Source organism: Salvia miltiorrhiza, chromosome 7 (assembly GCF_028751815.1).
Source record: "Salvia miltiorrhiza cultivar Shanhuang (shh) chromosome 7, IMPLAD_Smil_shh, whole genome shotgun sequence".
NCBI classification, from domain to species: Eukaryota; Viridiplantae; Streptophyta; class Magnoliopsida; order Lamiales; family Lamiaceae; genus Salvia; species Salvia miltiorrhiza.
This window is the reverse complement of record NC_080393.1, coordinates 20,279,605-20,294,397: the sequence shown is the minus strand read 5'-3', so window position 1 is coordinate 20,294,397 and position 14,793 is coordinate 20,279,605. Positions and strand designations below refer to the sequence as shown.

General features: G+C 35.6%; 2 protein-coding genes across 5 annotated transcripts; both read right to left on the bottom strand.

Annotated features, from left to right (window-relative positions):
- Positions 1-655: 655 nt before the first annotated feature.
- LOC130993284 (uncharacterized) lies at positions 656-8,809 on the bottom strand. Of its 3 annotated transcripts, none has more exons than XM_057918117.1 (17): positions 8,284-8,809; positions 7,330-7,364; positions 7,112-7,243; positions 6,657-6,797; positions 6,318-6,374; positions 5,597-5,691; positions 5,224-5,356; positions 4,952-5,110; positions 4,401-4,591; positions 4,227-4,293; positions 3,729-3,862; positions 3,556-3,622; positions 3,389-3,451; positions 2,680-2,924; positions 2,432-2,561; positions 1,438-1,530; positions 656-1,341 (listed from the first exon to the last, which is right to left on the bottom strand). In XM_057918117.1, exons 1-17 carry the CDS (start codon positions 8,741-8,743, stop codon positions 856-858), a joined length of 2,688 nt encoding a protein of 895 aa, XP_057774100.1. In that variant the 5' UTR covers positions 8,744-8,809; the 3' UTR covers positions 656-855. The 3 variants fall into 3 exon arrangements, with proteins under 3 accessions (XP_057774100.1, XP_057774099.1, XP_057774102.1); XM_057918116.1 differs by having other exon boundaries at positions 7,330-7,388; positions 8,284-8,808; XM_057918119.1 differs by having other exon boundaries at positions 7,112-7,247; positions 8,284-8,807.
- Positions 8,810-10,575: 1,766 nt separating this feature from the next.
- LOC130993283 (uncharacterized) lies at positions 10,576-14,770 on the bottom strand. Of its 2 annotated transcripts, XM_057918115.1 has the most exons (7): positions 14,418-14,770; positions 13,430-13,520; positions 12,807-12,922; positions 12,085-12,144; positions 11,936-12,001; positions 10,898-11,093; positions 10,576-10,811 (listed from the first exon to the last, which is right to left on the bottom strand). In XM_057918115.1, the coding sequence occupies exons 1-6, from the start codon at positions 14,472-14,474 to the stop codon at positions 10,902-10,904; spliced, it is 582 nt and encodes a 193-aa protein (XP_057774098.1). In that variant the 5' UTR covers positions 14,475-14,770; the 3' UTR covers positions 10,576-10,811; positions 10,898-10,901. The 2 variants fall into 2 exon arrangements, with proteins under 2 accessions (XP_057774098.1, XP_057774097.1); XM_057918114.1 differs by having other exon boundaries at positions 10,576-11,093; positions 14,418-14,763.
- Positions 14,771-14,793: the final 23 nt, after the last annotated feature.

Genomic DNA, 14,793 nt, shown 5'->3' with positions numbered 1-14,793 from the left:
ACGACAAGGGCTGAACTTTGAGCCCTAGTTTGGCAACGGAAAAGTGGGGCTTCGGCAGCGGCAGACGTTGACGGGGGCGTTTGTGCGTGAGCTGGGCTTCGACAACGACGGAGCAACAACACGAAGCATGGATGCGCTTCGACGGCGACGGGTCAAACGACGGAGTTGGGCGAGCAAAATTTTTTTCGGCGAGCTATGTCTGTAAATTACAATTTTGAGAAAGAGAGAGAGAGAGGAAGAGATTGGCTGGAAATCGCGCTGCTGGAAATCGCAGCGCGCGACGGCGGGCTTGGCTGGGCTTCGATGGCAACGGCGGAGTTGCGGCGGCGGCGGCGACGACGGGTGGTGAAGATGCTCACAGTCGCCGCCCCTTCTTCTTTTTCTTTGAAGATGAAAAACGTGAAATTCAAATTGAGAGAGAGAAGAGAGGATTGTAATTGTTTGTCTATTTTGTGAGAAAAAAATAAAAAATAAATAAGGGTATAATAGTGCTTTCAGCAAAAAAGGGTTGTTTAACTTATGTTTCATAAGGAGGGGCTATATAACTTATGTTTCATAAAAAATGGGCTATAAAAAGATTTGCCTTAGGTTTATAAAATATCTAGATAATCAAATATAATTTGTTACTTTAGTTGATTATCCGTCTCAAACAAAATTCTAAAAATACAAAATAAATATATTAATTATAAATGTATAAAATAACAAAGAATTAAAAAAAAAATCAATTCCACTTGCTTTCTTTTTTTCGTTTCCACTTTGAGCTGAAGTTTTCATGAAATTTACAATGTACAATGGCAGCTGCCTAAATATACATGGAAGTTTTAAAATGGATTCTCTAATTGGAATCGGGGTTATTTACAGCCTGACTTCAACCACATCCCCATCTTTCAACTCTGTGTTGGGTAATACCAGCTGCCCATTTATGGACACAAGCTTCCCATCAAATCCTATTCTTCTAGCAGCATCACCGGCCGTGCTACCAGTGCGCAGTCTCATTATCTCCCCGTGCGGCCAGCACACCACTGCAACTTCCCCAAGGGAAAATGACTCTGCATTCCTAAATTTTCTGTCGAACTTTAGTTGCCGTAGCCCTGCTTCAGAACGCAGTTGCTCCTCCCATTGAAGCATTGTTCTCAGCAGCTGTACCTTGTTGTTGATGTCAGTGTCCAGCAAAGCCGATTTAAAAGCAGAGCTAGGCTTCTCATTTGAGTTGGATACAGATGGAGTAGTCGGTTTCCCCTCGAAAACAGCTGACACAACAGCCCAGTATTCAGCTTCTTCCCACTCTGTCAACTCAATGACTTGGAGGAAAGTAGGCAAAAGTCGTTCAAATTGGTCTTGCTGCATGGTAGATTATACACTGCTGTTTTAGTACCCCTCTTTAGCTAGTCAAAACACAACATGTTGTTAGGACAAGGAAAAAAGGATTCAAGTTACCTTATGGTATATACCATCTCGACAAAGGGTGTACTTTTCCAAGCAAGTACACCAATCTCCGTGTCCCGGTGCACACCACCATTGATCCGATACCTGGAAAATGAAAAAAAAAAAACAAATCAGTCACAATAACCAAAAAGCTGCTGAACTCTAGTGATCTATCTAATTTTAAAGTCATTGGAATTATCAGCGTGAATACAGTCATAGTTATTCCATTGTTTAATCCAATCTTGTTAAGGAACTTTGATAAACTTTAAGACAACATTAGATTACGATATGTCATTCCTCCTTATTCATTTTAGTTGTATTTCTACAATGCCCCACCAAAAGTAAGCAGCCTGGTAAGATGCAACCAGAGAGAAAAACTACAATATGTCAAAGGGAAACCGATATTTCAATTCTTGAAAAATCGGGTTGTAATACTAGATTCAGGATATAGAAATAAATCAGGACTAGGGGAGGGCAAGCATTAATCTATTCAGTCAATTTACGGAGGGAGCATATTATAACTTATAAGAGCTTCGCAATAGAGAATTAAGGCAAGAATAATTTTCATCATTGACAAGAAAAAGCATCTGTGATGCTAAATATCGTAATAATATTTAAACTCCTTGGAAAAAAAAGAAAAAAAAAAACTTAAATCATGCTACCCGTCAATACTGCCACCTACTATTCAAGGAAAAATGCGAGTGCTTCATGTTTTTTCTGTATTGGGCCCCTAACCTTTTATTTTTTCATATTTAGTTCATGTCCCTATACTTTATTTGAATTAAAATTAGATATTAAAATTCAATTTATGTTAAAAGTAAGCCTTGTGCTACCCCAAAAACAATGACCTAATGTTAATATAAATGGAAATCCAGGATTTTACAAACAAAAGTTTAAGGACTTAATTAAAAAAAAAAAAAAAAAAAAAAAAGGTGAAAGTACATCACTATTTATGATTTATTCATTTAACAATGAAATTTGTGTATTTTATTACTTAAATGGGCACCTTTTTAAATAGATCTGCATAAGCTTCCCATCTTTTTATTTGGTATGGGGATCTTCTTTCAGCTACTGCCGTAGAAGCAGCTAGACCAAAACTCACAGCAACAAGCAATTCTCTTCCATCATTATCTATGCTGAAAATCACAGTTCGGTTTCAGAATCAGAGCTTTGATATAAAGATTCCACTGACCTGTAGAAAAGTTAATGTAATGGGTCTTGGTTGATCCGTGAGTGAGGTCATACGACTCATACCTGACAATAACTGCAGCAAGCAAGTGGCCAGCTTCCACTCTAAGAACTGGATGACCTACTTTAAGTGAGCTATATTTTTGTAGCATATCAGTGTCAACAGAAGCTTGATCTTCTATTTTCTCAGAAAAATCTGAAGAGACCCCAATGTTAGAATCATCTACACAGATCTTTGACGGCAATATATTGTCAGTTTCCTTGTATAGCCAATGAGCAGCAAGCCCATGTTCAGCATACTCATGCATTCTCTAAATCAAAGAAAATGACATCAGTAAGAACCTGAGATGAGCTAGTTTAAGAGGGTGTTTGGCTGAGCTTATGAGCTCTTGAAAACAGCTTATAAGCTGTTTAAGAGCTTATAAGCTCTTTCAAAGTATTTGGCAAAATAAGCTTATAAACAGCTTATAAGTTGTAAGAATAAGCTCCCAAAAAATAAGTTCATCTACCCCAACTTATTTTTCATAATCTTATATGCAACAATCATTTTACAGATATTATTCAACCATGGTTTGTTAATTCCATTTTCTCAATCTAACAAAGATTTTCTCTCTAGCACAAGATTCTCTCTCTAACTTGTAAGTTCAATTATCCAAACACTTTGACAACTTATAAGCTCTTGAAAAACTACATCTTACAAGTTGTTGGAGCTTATAAGCTCTTTGAATAAGCTTAGCCAAACACCCACTAAGTAAGAATATGAAGCAAATTGTACCTCTGTTCTTATTTGAACTTCAAGAGGAGAAGAGTCAGGCCCTTGTACTGCAGTATGAAGCGACTGAGACCAAGGAAATCCGTCATCAAGAGAAGTAAAAAAGAAACAAAATGCAAGAAGCATTCCCTGACAAGACAGAAGAACACTTTATTATAAAAAAAGATTACCTGGTAACCACTTGGTTTTGGGTTGACAATGTAATCATCAAATTCGCCGTCGATTGGGGCCCAAAGTCTGGGGAGATGAAAAGATGACGATAACCAATTAGTATCACCTTTGACCACACAATGAGAAGAAATGTGCAGGCGGAAAAGAAGATAGGCAAATTCTTGATATGTACTTGTGTATGATGTTAAGTAGATTGTAACAACATTGAACTGCCTGCCCATGTAAAGTCCCATTCTTATCTCCAACAACAACCCTCAAGGCTCTGGCATCATATACTTTCCTGATTCCGACATCTTTTCTTTTCATCTACAGAGTAAGATGAAAAACAGCAGGTGTTGGCCAAAAGCTAGATGAGAACAGCTAACTGATAAATCATCAATCAAAACTAATTTCTTAGAGTAGAGACAACATAATATATACAGATTCGTGAATAAGGAGTTGCTAGGAGTGGGAGGACAACTAAACAATTCAAAAACTAAAAAGAAGTACACAGGTCAATATATTCGCTAAAAGTAGCAAACTAATCTTAGGTTCCACTCCTCTACAAAGTCCAGTTTATCTTTCCTTTACATGACATACCTCTGCCTCATGTATTTTGCAACTCAAACCTCAGAAAGAACTGAACAATTTTGTGTTGTATCTTTGTAACACCCCAGAATCCCATCCATACCTTACTGTAGATGCTATACAAACTTTTTAAGCGTCCAGATAGAGATACTTCCATGCCAGGAACATAACTGCAGGACAGGATTGGCAATAAAGTAAACTTCTGGCACTTAACAAACTGTGCTGAAAATTAGGTTCACGAAAATTTCAATTTATAGCATTAGATAGAAGAACCTACGACGTTGAAATAAATAATTCTCGCTCCAATTCTTCTTCACAAACTACGAGTGATGCCAACGCAACACCAGCATCCCTCACAACTTTGGGTTTTTTCTGAGTATCCGAGCATGTTTCAAAATTGTGTGAAAAATTTACACGCTTTTTTCTATCCAATAAGAGATCAAATGGAAGCACAGCTTGCAAAAGAACCTGCAGATTGAGAACAAGCGAGACTGTTTAGTACAAAGGACCAATAAGGCACACCAGCAACCAGTTAATCATGCCGGTACTAATTCCACATAAAACAGGGAGAATTTTTTTATAATAGCAGCAAACAAAAGTTACATATACCTCATGACTGTTTAGTAGGTTAGGTAATTAATGAATATCTGATCATATTATCACTGGCTATAATTCAAATTGACAAGAAACAATAATTGTATAATGTATAATAAGGAAGCGAAGCAGTAGAAAATCCAAGAAGAGGTTGAATCAGTAAGCTCATGCAAGTACAACCAAAGTAGTAAAGAACTCTCTATATCATCTAGGTTTAGCATCTAAGAGTTGTACCTTCATGCTTGTATTTTCCTCATCCAAATCCCCAAATTCTTCACATTCTTGAAAGTGTACAACACCACTTGACTTTGTTGATATTCTTCTTAAGTTGCCTTTGTTACTAGGGCTCCACATGGATACAAGGTCCGCCCGCAGTTGACGAAACACTTTAGGCTGCAATATGAAAATACATACAGGCTTTACTACACGAGGACGATCAAACGTATCTATTTCTGGAATTTGTCCTTTTCCACAAAATATTTAAAAGATAATTAATTAGGTTTAACCTGAAGGACAGCAAAGCACAGATCTTCAAGTTCAGCTTTAAGAGCCCACAGACCTAGTCTGGAAGCAAGTGAGCACCATATAGCTAACGTCTCCTGTGCCACAGCTTGGGCTTTGCTGGGATGTAAAGCATATCTACAAGAAAGTACATACATAAGTTCCACAGGCTATAAATAACGAATCCTGTGTTTTTATGTGACAATTCGAACTACACGGCAGAAAATTAGCTTTCACTGCTGAGGAAAATGTGAAAAAGAGAAAACTAAAACTGGTAAAATGAACATAGTAGTAGTACATATAAATACATATCCTATAGATGTCAAGCCATGTAGAACATAGAGACAATGAAAAAGTAACATAAATTCAAATATGTACATAGTTCTCATATTATGAAGTCGATCTGCAAGCTTTATGAGAACGACACGTGGATCGTCAACCATGCCCAGCAACATTGCTCGTAAATTATTTGCCTACACAAAGATGAGACAAATGAATCATCAATTTCAATGAGGTTTAAAATCACAAATTATGTTCAGCACCTTATTTCACCCAGTCCATATTCATCAGGTTAGCAATGTAAAATTATTTATATGATTTATTCAGGTATAACGATATTTGCATAACCAAAAGAGCTACTCAAATAGTCACAAGAGAGATGAAAAAGCATCATGCTGCACTGAGTACTAGTAAATATCTGAAGTATCAGGAAGCCATATAAAAGAATAATATAAGGATCATGTAAAAATATCATACATCAAACACATAACAAAGAGCAATATTCACAATAATAATACTGCCATCTTGAGCACATATTAGCTTGTCTGTTTAGTTTTAAAAAGTCAATGTCTACACCATGATATTGGTTCTGGTATATTTTGGCAACTGCAAGCCTAGTCAAGAAAGAAAATATTTAACTGACATGCCATTTATTTTGGCAGCAGAAAGAAAATAGAGCTTGCTTAACTCTCATCTTGCAACCTCAACCAATCTATTGATCCTGTATGAACAAAGTGATTCAGCAAGGGCTGTCACAGAATCATTGATTCAATGAGCAACCCTTTAGTTAATACTTGGCATGGCATACTTGCTTTCTTACCTCTTCATGGTTGAGTGTATCTTGACCTACACTCATCCTGCGGCGTCTACGTAGTAGCTGCAAAACAAGTAACTGCCAGTGTTAGTTAGTGCAGAGCATGGTCAATACAAAAAAGGAAAATAAAGAAAAAATCATGGCAGTTAAAAAAAAATGAATGTTTGTGTGGTAAAAAAAAGTATAGGGCAAATGGCTATTTTTAGGTATTCATCATCACAGTCCACAATCTATTTGGCAAGACAATTTCAAGCACCATATCTTCAGAGGTGTTTTCACCTATGATACCTTGCTACTAAAGAGAGAGAGCTCTGGAGTTCGGGATATGTACATTAAGTGCTATACCTGATTAATATAGCTCAGACGAGAAACTCCAGCAACCAACTTTGCCACATCAGAATCAAATTCTCGCTCTATGCTGTCCAAACTTTCACAAGTGTCATCAACTATGTCGTGGAGGATCCCAGCTACAATTGTATCAATGGCCTGAATAAAGAGCACTAACTACCTCTGAATATGGATGAATAGGCAAATATGAATCACAGGCCAGAAAATGGCAGACATACAGTTGCACACAAAATATAATAGACAAGAAGCCCCAAATCCAATTATTGAACCCTGTTGCCTGTCGCTTACAGAGTAGTTTTTAAGATTCATGATTCACCTATATCATAAGGACGCAATTCAAATCATGCAACTTAATTGTCCACATAGGTTAATTACTTGGGAAATTTGCATCATTCAGAAGATAATCATGCAGTACAAAATGCAAATAAATTATAGGAAAGAGGATTACATACTCTTTTACCATATGATGGGACTAGAACAGCTAAAATTTTTCCTGTGTGAATACAGTGGGATAAATAGGGATCCCCTGTTCTTCTTGTCTGACCATGATGGGCTTTCCTTGCAAATGCAATTGCCTTTTGCACCTGCCTTCACAGGTTCAGAATCTTAGTGGCTTACAGTAGCAGAATATTTTAGGAGCAAATAACATAAACGAGTGAAGATGGCAAACCTTTGCATCATTAAATATGGGATACCCAGTAACATCTACTCCATCAAGAATATGAGATCCTGCCCAAAAGTGCACTCTCATTTCAACATGGCAAACAACTTGAAACATCAATTTGAGTTGCTAATCGCATGATAGATTCTTTAATTATATGAACTAACAAAATTATAGTGGTGTATAATTCATTTATGGATTCATCAACTATAATCCAACTAAATGGATAAACCTAATCATCCAGCATAAGAAAAAATACTTTCTGACATATATGGCATGACAAATCCACAAAAAATCTGACATATAGGATTGAAACCATGGCAAGCCCGTGCTGCTGTGGGCCTTGGGATTTCTTTCCTGTGTCTCTTTTCTTTTTTCTTATTTAATTTGTACCTCCTGGAACTGGTCGTCTTATATCTTAATCCACCTTATTTCTGAAGTTATGTCCTATCAAACAAAGCTATAACGTTCTCCAGTTTCTATACCAACTGCAGTGGTCAGAAATCCTTTCCAAGTACTTAATCTTCACTTCTCTACAACCCACTGTGTTATATTTCTTGGTCAGTGTTCATCAGTTATAAGAAAAAGGTCATTTCATGTACTAGATGCCACGTGGCAACCATCATACTGAGTAGGAGTAACCGCAGTATTACTTTATGGACCCTTAAAATTAAGAGTTGTAGCATAGTGCCATGGATTCAGCAAATTAACATATTTTGGTTACTTGACATACTTGTAAGCAGGTAGAAGTGACTCGCGGTGCTATCAGGTCATCAGAAAATTTTCAGTTTCAAACCAAAAAAAAATAAAATCAGCACAAACATCAACATTTGACCTAATATAAAGGCTAGAAACTTATCCTTCAACTGATATATCATTATAGCTTTGCAATTCGCTTCAATACATAAATTCAGTATATCTTTATAAGCTAATTAATAAGAGTCAAAAGCATATAAACTTTACCAGGTTTCTCATCAACTTTGGGCCACAGAAACTCCACCTTCGTGGAAAGACAAGCGCCAGAAGCAATTGCCACCGCCGTCACCGCCACTTGCGTGATAGCTGACGTCACGGCTCCATGAGCCGAGCTCGATCCGGCGGCGGCGGCGATCATGTTTCCGGAACTCAGAGACGCCGTGACAGCGAATTCCGGCAGAATTGGACCCAAAACGCAGCGAAACTTGGCAGACTTACCGATGAAAAATCGATTTTTCCGAATAAGTATGGAAGTTCTGGGACCGATAAACATGGTGGAAGAGTGGCATGAAGACATGTCTTGCTCTGGTGGTTGTGATTTGGGGTGAAACTCACATTTTTTTGTGAGATAGAATCGAAGAAGAATCCGAAATGTGGAGTGATGTGATATTTTGTTTGAGTGAAGGGAAAGAGGGAAACGAGTGGTTGGGATTGGGAAGGACATCATTAACTAAATATACTTATTAATCTTAGTTTTATTAACATGACTCATTTTCTATTTTTATGCCTCACTTCCCATCATTGAATTGGATAAGTTTTTCAAATACCGGCTCTCATAGTAGCTCTGATTAGTGGATATCATTAATTAAATAAATACACTTATTATTAATCTTAGTTTTAGTTTATTAACACGACTCATTTTTTTCTTTTTATGCGTAACTAACTCACTTTCGATTATTGAACTGAATAAATTTTCCAAAATACCCGCTCTTATTGCTTTAATAGTAGCTCTGATTAGTGGACATCATTAATTAAATACACTTATTAATCTTAGTTTTAGTTTATTAACACGATTCAGTTTTTCTTTTTATGCGTAACTAACTCACTTTAATAGTAGCTCTGATTAGTGGACATCATTAATTAAATACACTTATTAATCTTAGTTTTAGTTTATTAACAATTTAACACGACTCAATTTTTCTTTTTATGCGTAACTAACTCACTTTCGATCATTGAACTAGATAAGTTTTCCAAAATACCTGCTCTTCTTATTGCTTTAATAGTAGCTCTAATTAGTGGACATCATTAATTAAATACACTTTTTAATCTTAGTTTTAGTTTATTAACATGACTCATTTTTTATTTTTATGCGTAATTAACTTACTTTCGATCATTGAACTGGATAAAATTTCCAAAATACCGGCTCTCATTGTTTTAATAGTAGCTCTGATTAACACTAAGCATGTGTTCTTTTTTATTATAAATTTATCATGAAAAAAATAAGAGATAATAATATTATCCATTTTTTGTAGTGAAAATGAGCAATGAGTAAATGTCAAATTCTATTTTATAAAAAATGAAGAAAAAAAATAAAGAATTTAAAGGATGAAAAAAAAAATTATCCTTTATTTGCAAATGATGAATTTACAACAAAAAATAACACCCCCGAAATCAAAACTACCCGTTCAAAAATTTAAAATATATAAGTGATAATATATCAATTTACACAAGTATTTAAAACTATCTGCCTAAAATATTCACTTTTCTAAATCTCTATATATTATACCCATTACATTTATTAAACAATTTTTGAAGTACAAAGTATGTCATACATTTTTTGACCAAATACATTCCTTCAACTACAGTTACTTTTTCATACATGACATAATTATTGCTCCCTCTCATAAATCTCCATCTTTCAGCGCATAAATCCTCTTACCTCTCTCATTGTTTTTTCCGCCTCATTTTTGCTCCAATTACACCCTCTGGGCAGTAAAATTTCGGAGTGTTCTTATTTTCAGCGTTTTTGTTGGTTTTATTTTTTATTTATTCCAATTTCTTGTAGCCGTTGGATTTTGTAGATCTAACGCTAGAGATGAATTCTCTATTCTCTATTAATGTAGTATTCTCCATGGATCCCTCCCATATATATATATATATATATATATATATATATATATATATATATATATAATAAAAACATAAAAAAGAGACCTTGAATAAATAGGCAGAATCTTATTATATATGATTATGTAATGAGTTGCTCCATATTTTAGACTAGTGCATTAATTTGTATCACCTATTGATCCCACAGAGCACATGCTTCATAAATATTGTAAGTATTGATAGATGCACAAAATAAAACTCTAATAATATAAATATCATGTCATCAATAGTCACCACTAACATGTGAATAGCAATCAATATTTAGTGTGAACCTTCTCATGTATTAAGATCCATAAGATGGTACCCAAACCCAAATCAAAATAAATATTATCAATATTTTTGTTAGCGTTGGAGTTGGATTATGGAGCATTAGCAACTGGAGGGATGCTAAAATTAAACATTCCAAAGAAGATGCTATCAGCTATAAATATGAACGACTCCAACAATTTCCTACATAAACGCATTTGCGTTTTCTTTCATCATACAAACACATAATCCAAGTGTTGTTAGAGGCCTTGGTACGCTAATACACTGCAAAAAGATTCAAAGGGAAAAAGGGGCAGCATTTCTTTAAGCACCTCGGGCTTTTGCAATATACAGATTTGATTCATTCTGGTATCAATCTCAACCTACAAAATAGAGTATATGCAAGTTGTAACTGTGAAAACAAGCTTGCTGGTTTCCAGAGAGTTCAGTAGGACAAACAAGACTCAACCTTGTTAGAACGACGAAGGGCCCACCGAAGAAAATCCAGCAGCCTTGTGCTCCTTTAAAGTGCTTGATAACCAGTCCAGCCCTTCATACAACCCATCCCCTTTGAGGGCGCAAGTCCCTTGTATGTGCCATTTTCTATTCTTAAGATCGTAAAGGCCCAGCCCCTCACAAACTTCCATAGGGGTCATTGCGCCTTTCTGAATGGAAAAACAGACTTGTCAGAGACAAACAGAACCAAACCAGGTTATAATCTGCCCATTGCATATGGATATAAGAACTGCATACCACTTCAACCAGTTATACACACAATATAAGAATTGGGTCTCAGAGTGAAAATATGATTTTCCCTATTACATTTGGTGAACAAAGTTTGTTAACCCAAACAAAACAAAAAATCACAGAAAATATTATGACTAGATTAGACCCAGTCAAATGTACAAAGTCACGATATGAGTGTGAACATAAGATCGCACTCTCATGATCGTCTCTTAAGCTACCCACTTAAACTTCATTTTTCATAATTTTCTTAGTAGTAATAGTATTACAGAATCATACATTGATAAGGAAATGTATCTATATTTGTCAATGATAGAATTTTCTAAGAATCATAGTAACCTAGAGAGACAATGTAAACAAGGGAGACAGTTGAAAAGTTATCGAGGAAGACTGTGAATTGGTATATATATTCCTCAATGGCAATCTACATCCTAACATGTGTAGGTGGTTCATCACGTAGCAGTAAAATATATAGATAATTATAATAAAAGTTCTCCGTTTTACTCATCCTACTTAGAATTTATTCCATCATCGACCATCTTCATCTTGACGATGACCTCAGTCACAAAACCTAATCTTCAGTTTCTTGTTCAAAATTTTCAGACATGAAGTTCAAAGTTAATTATCCTCTGACCCGCATTTCTACCTCTTTCTCCCACAGCCAAACCAAACTGGATGATACACAAAAAAGCCATAGTACATATAGTACATTGCCTTCCCAAAAATCTAAATTCGCTGTTAAGAGATTGACAGAGATGCTTACCATGTCTTGTTTGTTCGCAAAGACCAATATAACAGCATTAAGCATGAAGGGGTCTCTGATAATCGCCTGGGAATATAATAATCAACTCAAAATAATGCAACTGTAGAAAATGTGGCATACACATATGTATCATTCAAGAGAAAATAAACCTGAAACTCTGCCTTTGCCCTGTCAATTCTCTCTCGATCCAGAGAGTCAACAACATAGATCTGCATCACAGAAGAGTTGGCATCAAGGAAAATTTGGGGAATGGAGTTCATACGACCAAGAAGAAAGGACATAATTATGAAAATTGTATCATTACACTTCGCACTGAAATAAAGTGAAGAACATCTCATAGAAAAAAATTAAAAATCTTCACTTCTTGACCACAACATTCATATAAATTCAGATCCACGAACAAGAGTTTGCTACATCCTTCTTCAACCGAGAACTAGGCATAGATCCCAAGAGTTCATATTTATCCAGTAAAACAAGTTCTCACATTATATCAGAAACAAAACTGACAAAATTTGTCCGTCGCCATGGGTCTCCCTTCCTGTAAAACTGATATTTCTCCACTAGATGTTACAGAACTAATAAACATATAGATTGGTAAACTAGGCACATCAAGAAGGGCAAGGTGCAGTAGCAATAGAGTGGCGTTTGAGGTGCTAATTCACTGCAAGCTTTCCAGGTATTGTTCGTTTGGGAAATATATGGGTTCAAACATGTTGCTTCATAGAACATGTGAAATTATATTTGCAGTTCTCTATCGACTTATGTTGTTGGCATCTTTAAGATGCACCTAACTTTCCTCAAAAAAAAAAGATGCACCTAACTTAACAATAACTAGTCAAAAGAAGTATACTGCTAAAAAATTGAACCTTACCAGCCCATCGGTATTATTGAAGTAATGTCTCCATAACGGTCTCAACTTCTCTTGCCCACCAACATCCCACACGGTAAAGATCACATTTTTATATTGAACTTTCTCTACATTAAAACCTGCATAATAGCAACAACTTTGATCAGATTCAATTCTTCTTCAGGACTTATGAGCCCCAAAAACCAGCAGAAGAAACACAAAGCACATGCACATATGTAGATGCAGACCAGATTCTATCAATTGTCGATCACTTACGCAAATCTTATTATTTGTGAAATCTTGAAGAAACAATATCAATCATATGGTACCTTGAACCAACAACAAGAACCCAAATGCAAAGCAGCCAAGTGTTGCTATGAGCACATCGAGTTGATGTTTAATAAAATGAAACAGGAACTTGTACCCAATGCTCATGGCAGGAGAAGGATACGTATAAGTATAACTATTCACAAATCACAATTGATAATCCTACTAAACATCATCAAATTCAAAATGTACACCAGCCACTCTGTTGTTAACTCAGTTTGTTGTGTTCAATGCATAACCACATAATGCCTCATACTGGCTATAATGCAATAACAAGAGATAATCTGAAAGGGAGGGGGGGAAAGAATATATAAACCAACCAATGGTAGGAACAGTTGATAAAACCTCTCCAATGTGAAGCTTATACAGTATAGTTGTCTTGCCAGCAGCATCCAGCCCAAGCATCACAACCTAAGACAATTGAGATTATGATATGAAGTTAACCTTTTAGCATAAAGTAGCATAGCATCTACTCATATTAATTTTGTTTGGCAGTAATAAAAAGGATCAAAGACAACAATCTACAAGGATGTTGAATCTGATGATAGAGGATGGACCTACAAAATAGTAACCCCAATCTACCTCCACATTTAATAGGCAATAATACAACACACTGGTCAAATAAGTATATCGACTACATAATACAAAAGTGAACTCAACACATGTACTATTAGTTTGATTGCCTAGACCAGTGAATTAATACGTCAGCTGATATACCACCTAGCTGGTTCGTCATATTCAAGCATGTAGCATTCTCCAAGTTCACATGTTTCAGCTAGATAACAAAGCACTATGTAATACATAATACAATTTGCTGTTCGTGTACCATTAGCACTAAATAATCAGAGATGTCACATTGTTTAAGATGCTACATCTGGTTGAGGAGCTCAAAATTCTTTTTCAAAAAACTGCTTCATAAGTGGACTTATTGGATATACTATACAACACAAAGTAGAATCAACAATATAATTAAAGTGCATGTGAAACTCAGACCAACATTTATACTAATTAGCAACGGTTTCTTGATCAACTTTTAGAGTCAGAACCAACAATTATGAAAATAGTTAGCGATTTCCAATTCATAAACCAGATATGCAAATTCTGTTTATAATCACTTCTAATCAGAACAATCAAACTTTGAAGCGTATGAAATGATAAAATCTAAGCTGACTCCTGCCGATAAACTTCATTATATTCCAGAACAAAATAACAACACCAAAAAATTTCAGAAAAATCAGAAGTACAATTTTAGCGAATCCAACTCTGGGTTAAATGAGAAATTGATAGCGCGTTTCTGCAAGTACCTACCCGCATCTCGGAGTTGCCGAAGAAACTATCGAAGAGCTTGCGAAACGCTTGTCCCATTCCCCGACTTAATCTTTTCCTCGCTCTTTCAATTCTCTCACTACGCAAACAATAAGAGAAAATCAAACGATCCGAGAAGTAGCACGGTTTTATGTTGTATTGGAAACACAAAAAAGTTGGAATAGCTTTGAAATTGAAGAAAATGATCTGGTGAAATTTACAAAGACAGGAAATGTCTATGAGAGAGAAAGAGAGATTCTTTGAGGAAGAAAAGAAAAGAAAGGGCTGCGTTGTTTTTAGTTTTTGCTTTTAATTTTTCCTTTTCCATTATCAAAGCTTGAAATAGTCAATTACTACTATTCATTTTACCATTAGCATT

What these genes read in the sequence shown, in the direction of transcription:
- LOC130993284 (XM_057918116.1), bottom strand. Translation starts at nt 8,743, where the DNA reads ATGATGTCCTTCCCAATCCCAACCACTCGTTTCCCTCTTTCCCTTCAC. An exon ending in CAAAGTTGATGAGAAACCTG is followed by an intron (nt 7,389 to 8,283) that starts GTAAAGTTTATA and finishes ACTTTTGGGCAG; the next exon opens with GATCTCATATTCTTGATGGA. An exon ending in CTTGCTGCAGTTATTGTCAG is followed by an intron (nt 2,562 to 2,679) that starts GTATGAGTCGTA and finishes TGTGATTTTCAG; the next exon opens with CATAGATAATGATGGAAGAG.
- LOC130993283 (XM_057918115.1), bottom strand. Translation starts at nt 14,474, where the DNA reads ATGGGACAAGCGTTTCGCAAGCTCTTCGATAGTTTCTTCGGCAACTCC. An exon ending in GGGCAAAGGCAGAGTTTCAG is followed by an intron (nt 12,002 to 12,084) that starts GTTTATTTTCTC and finishes TTATATTCCCAG; the next exon opens with GCGATTATCAGAGACCCCTT. An exon ending in TTGCGAACAAACAAGACATG is followed by an intron (nt 11,094 to 11,935) that starts GTAAGCATCTCT and finishes TTTTCCATTCAG; the next exon opens with AAAGGCGCAATGACCCCTAT.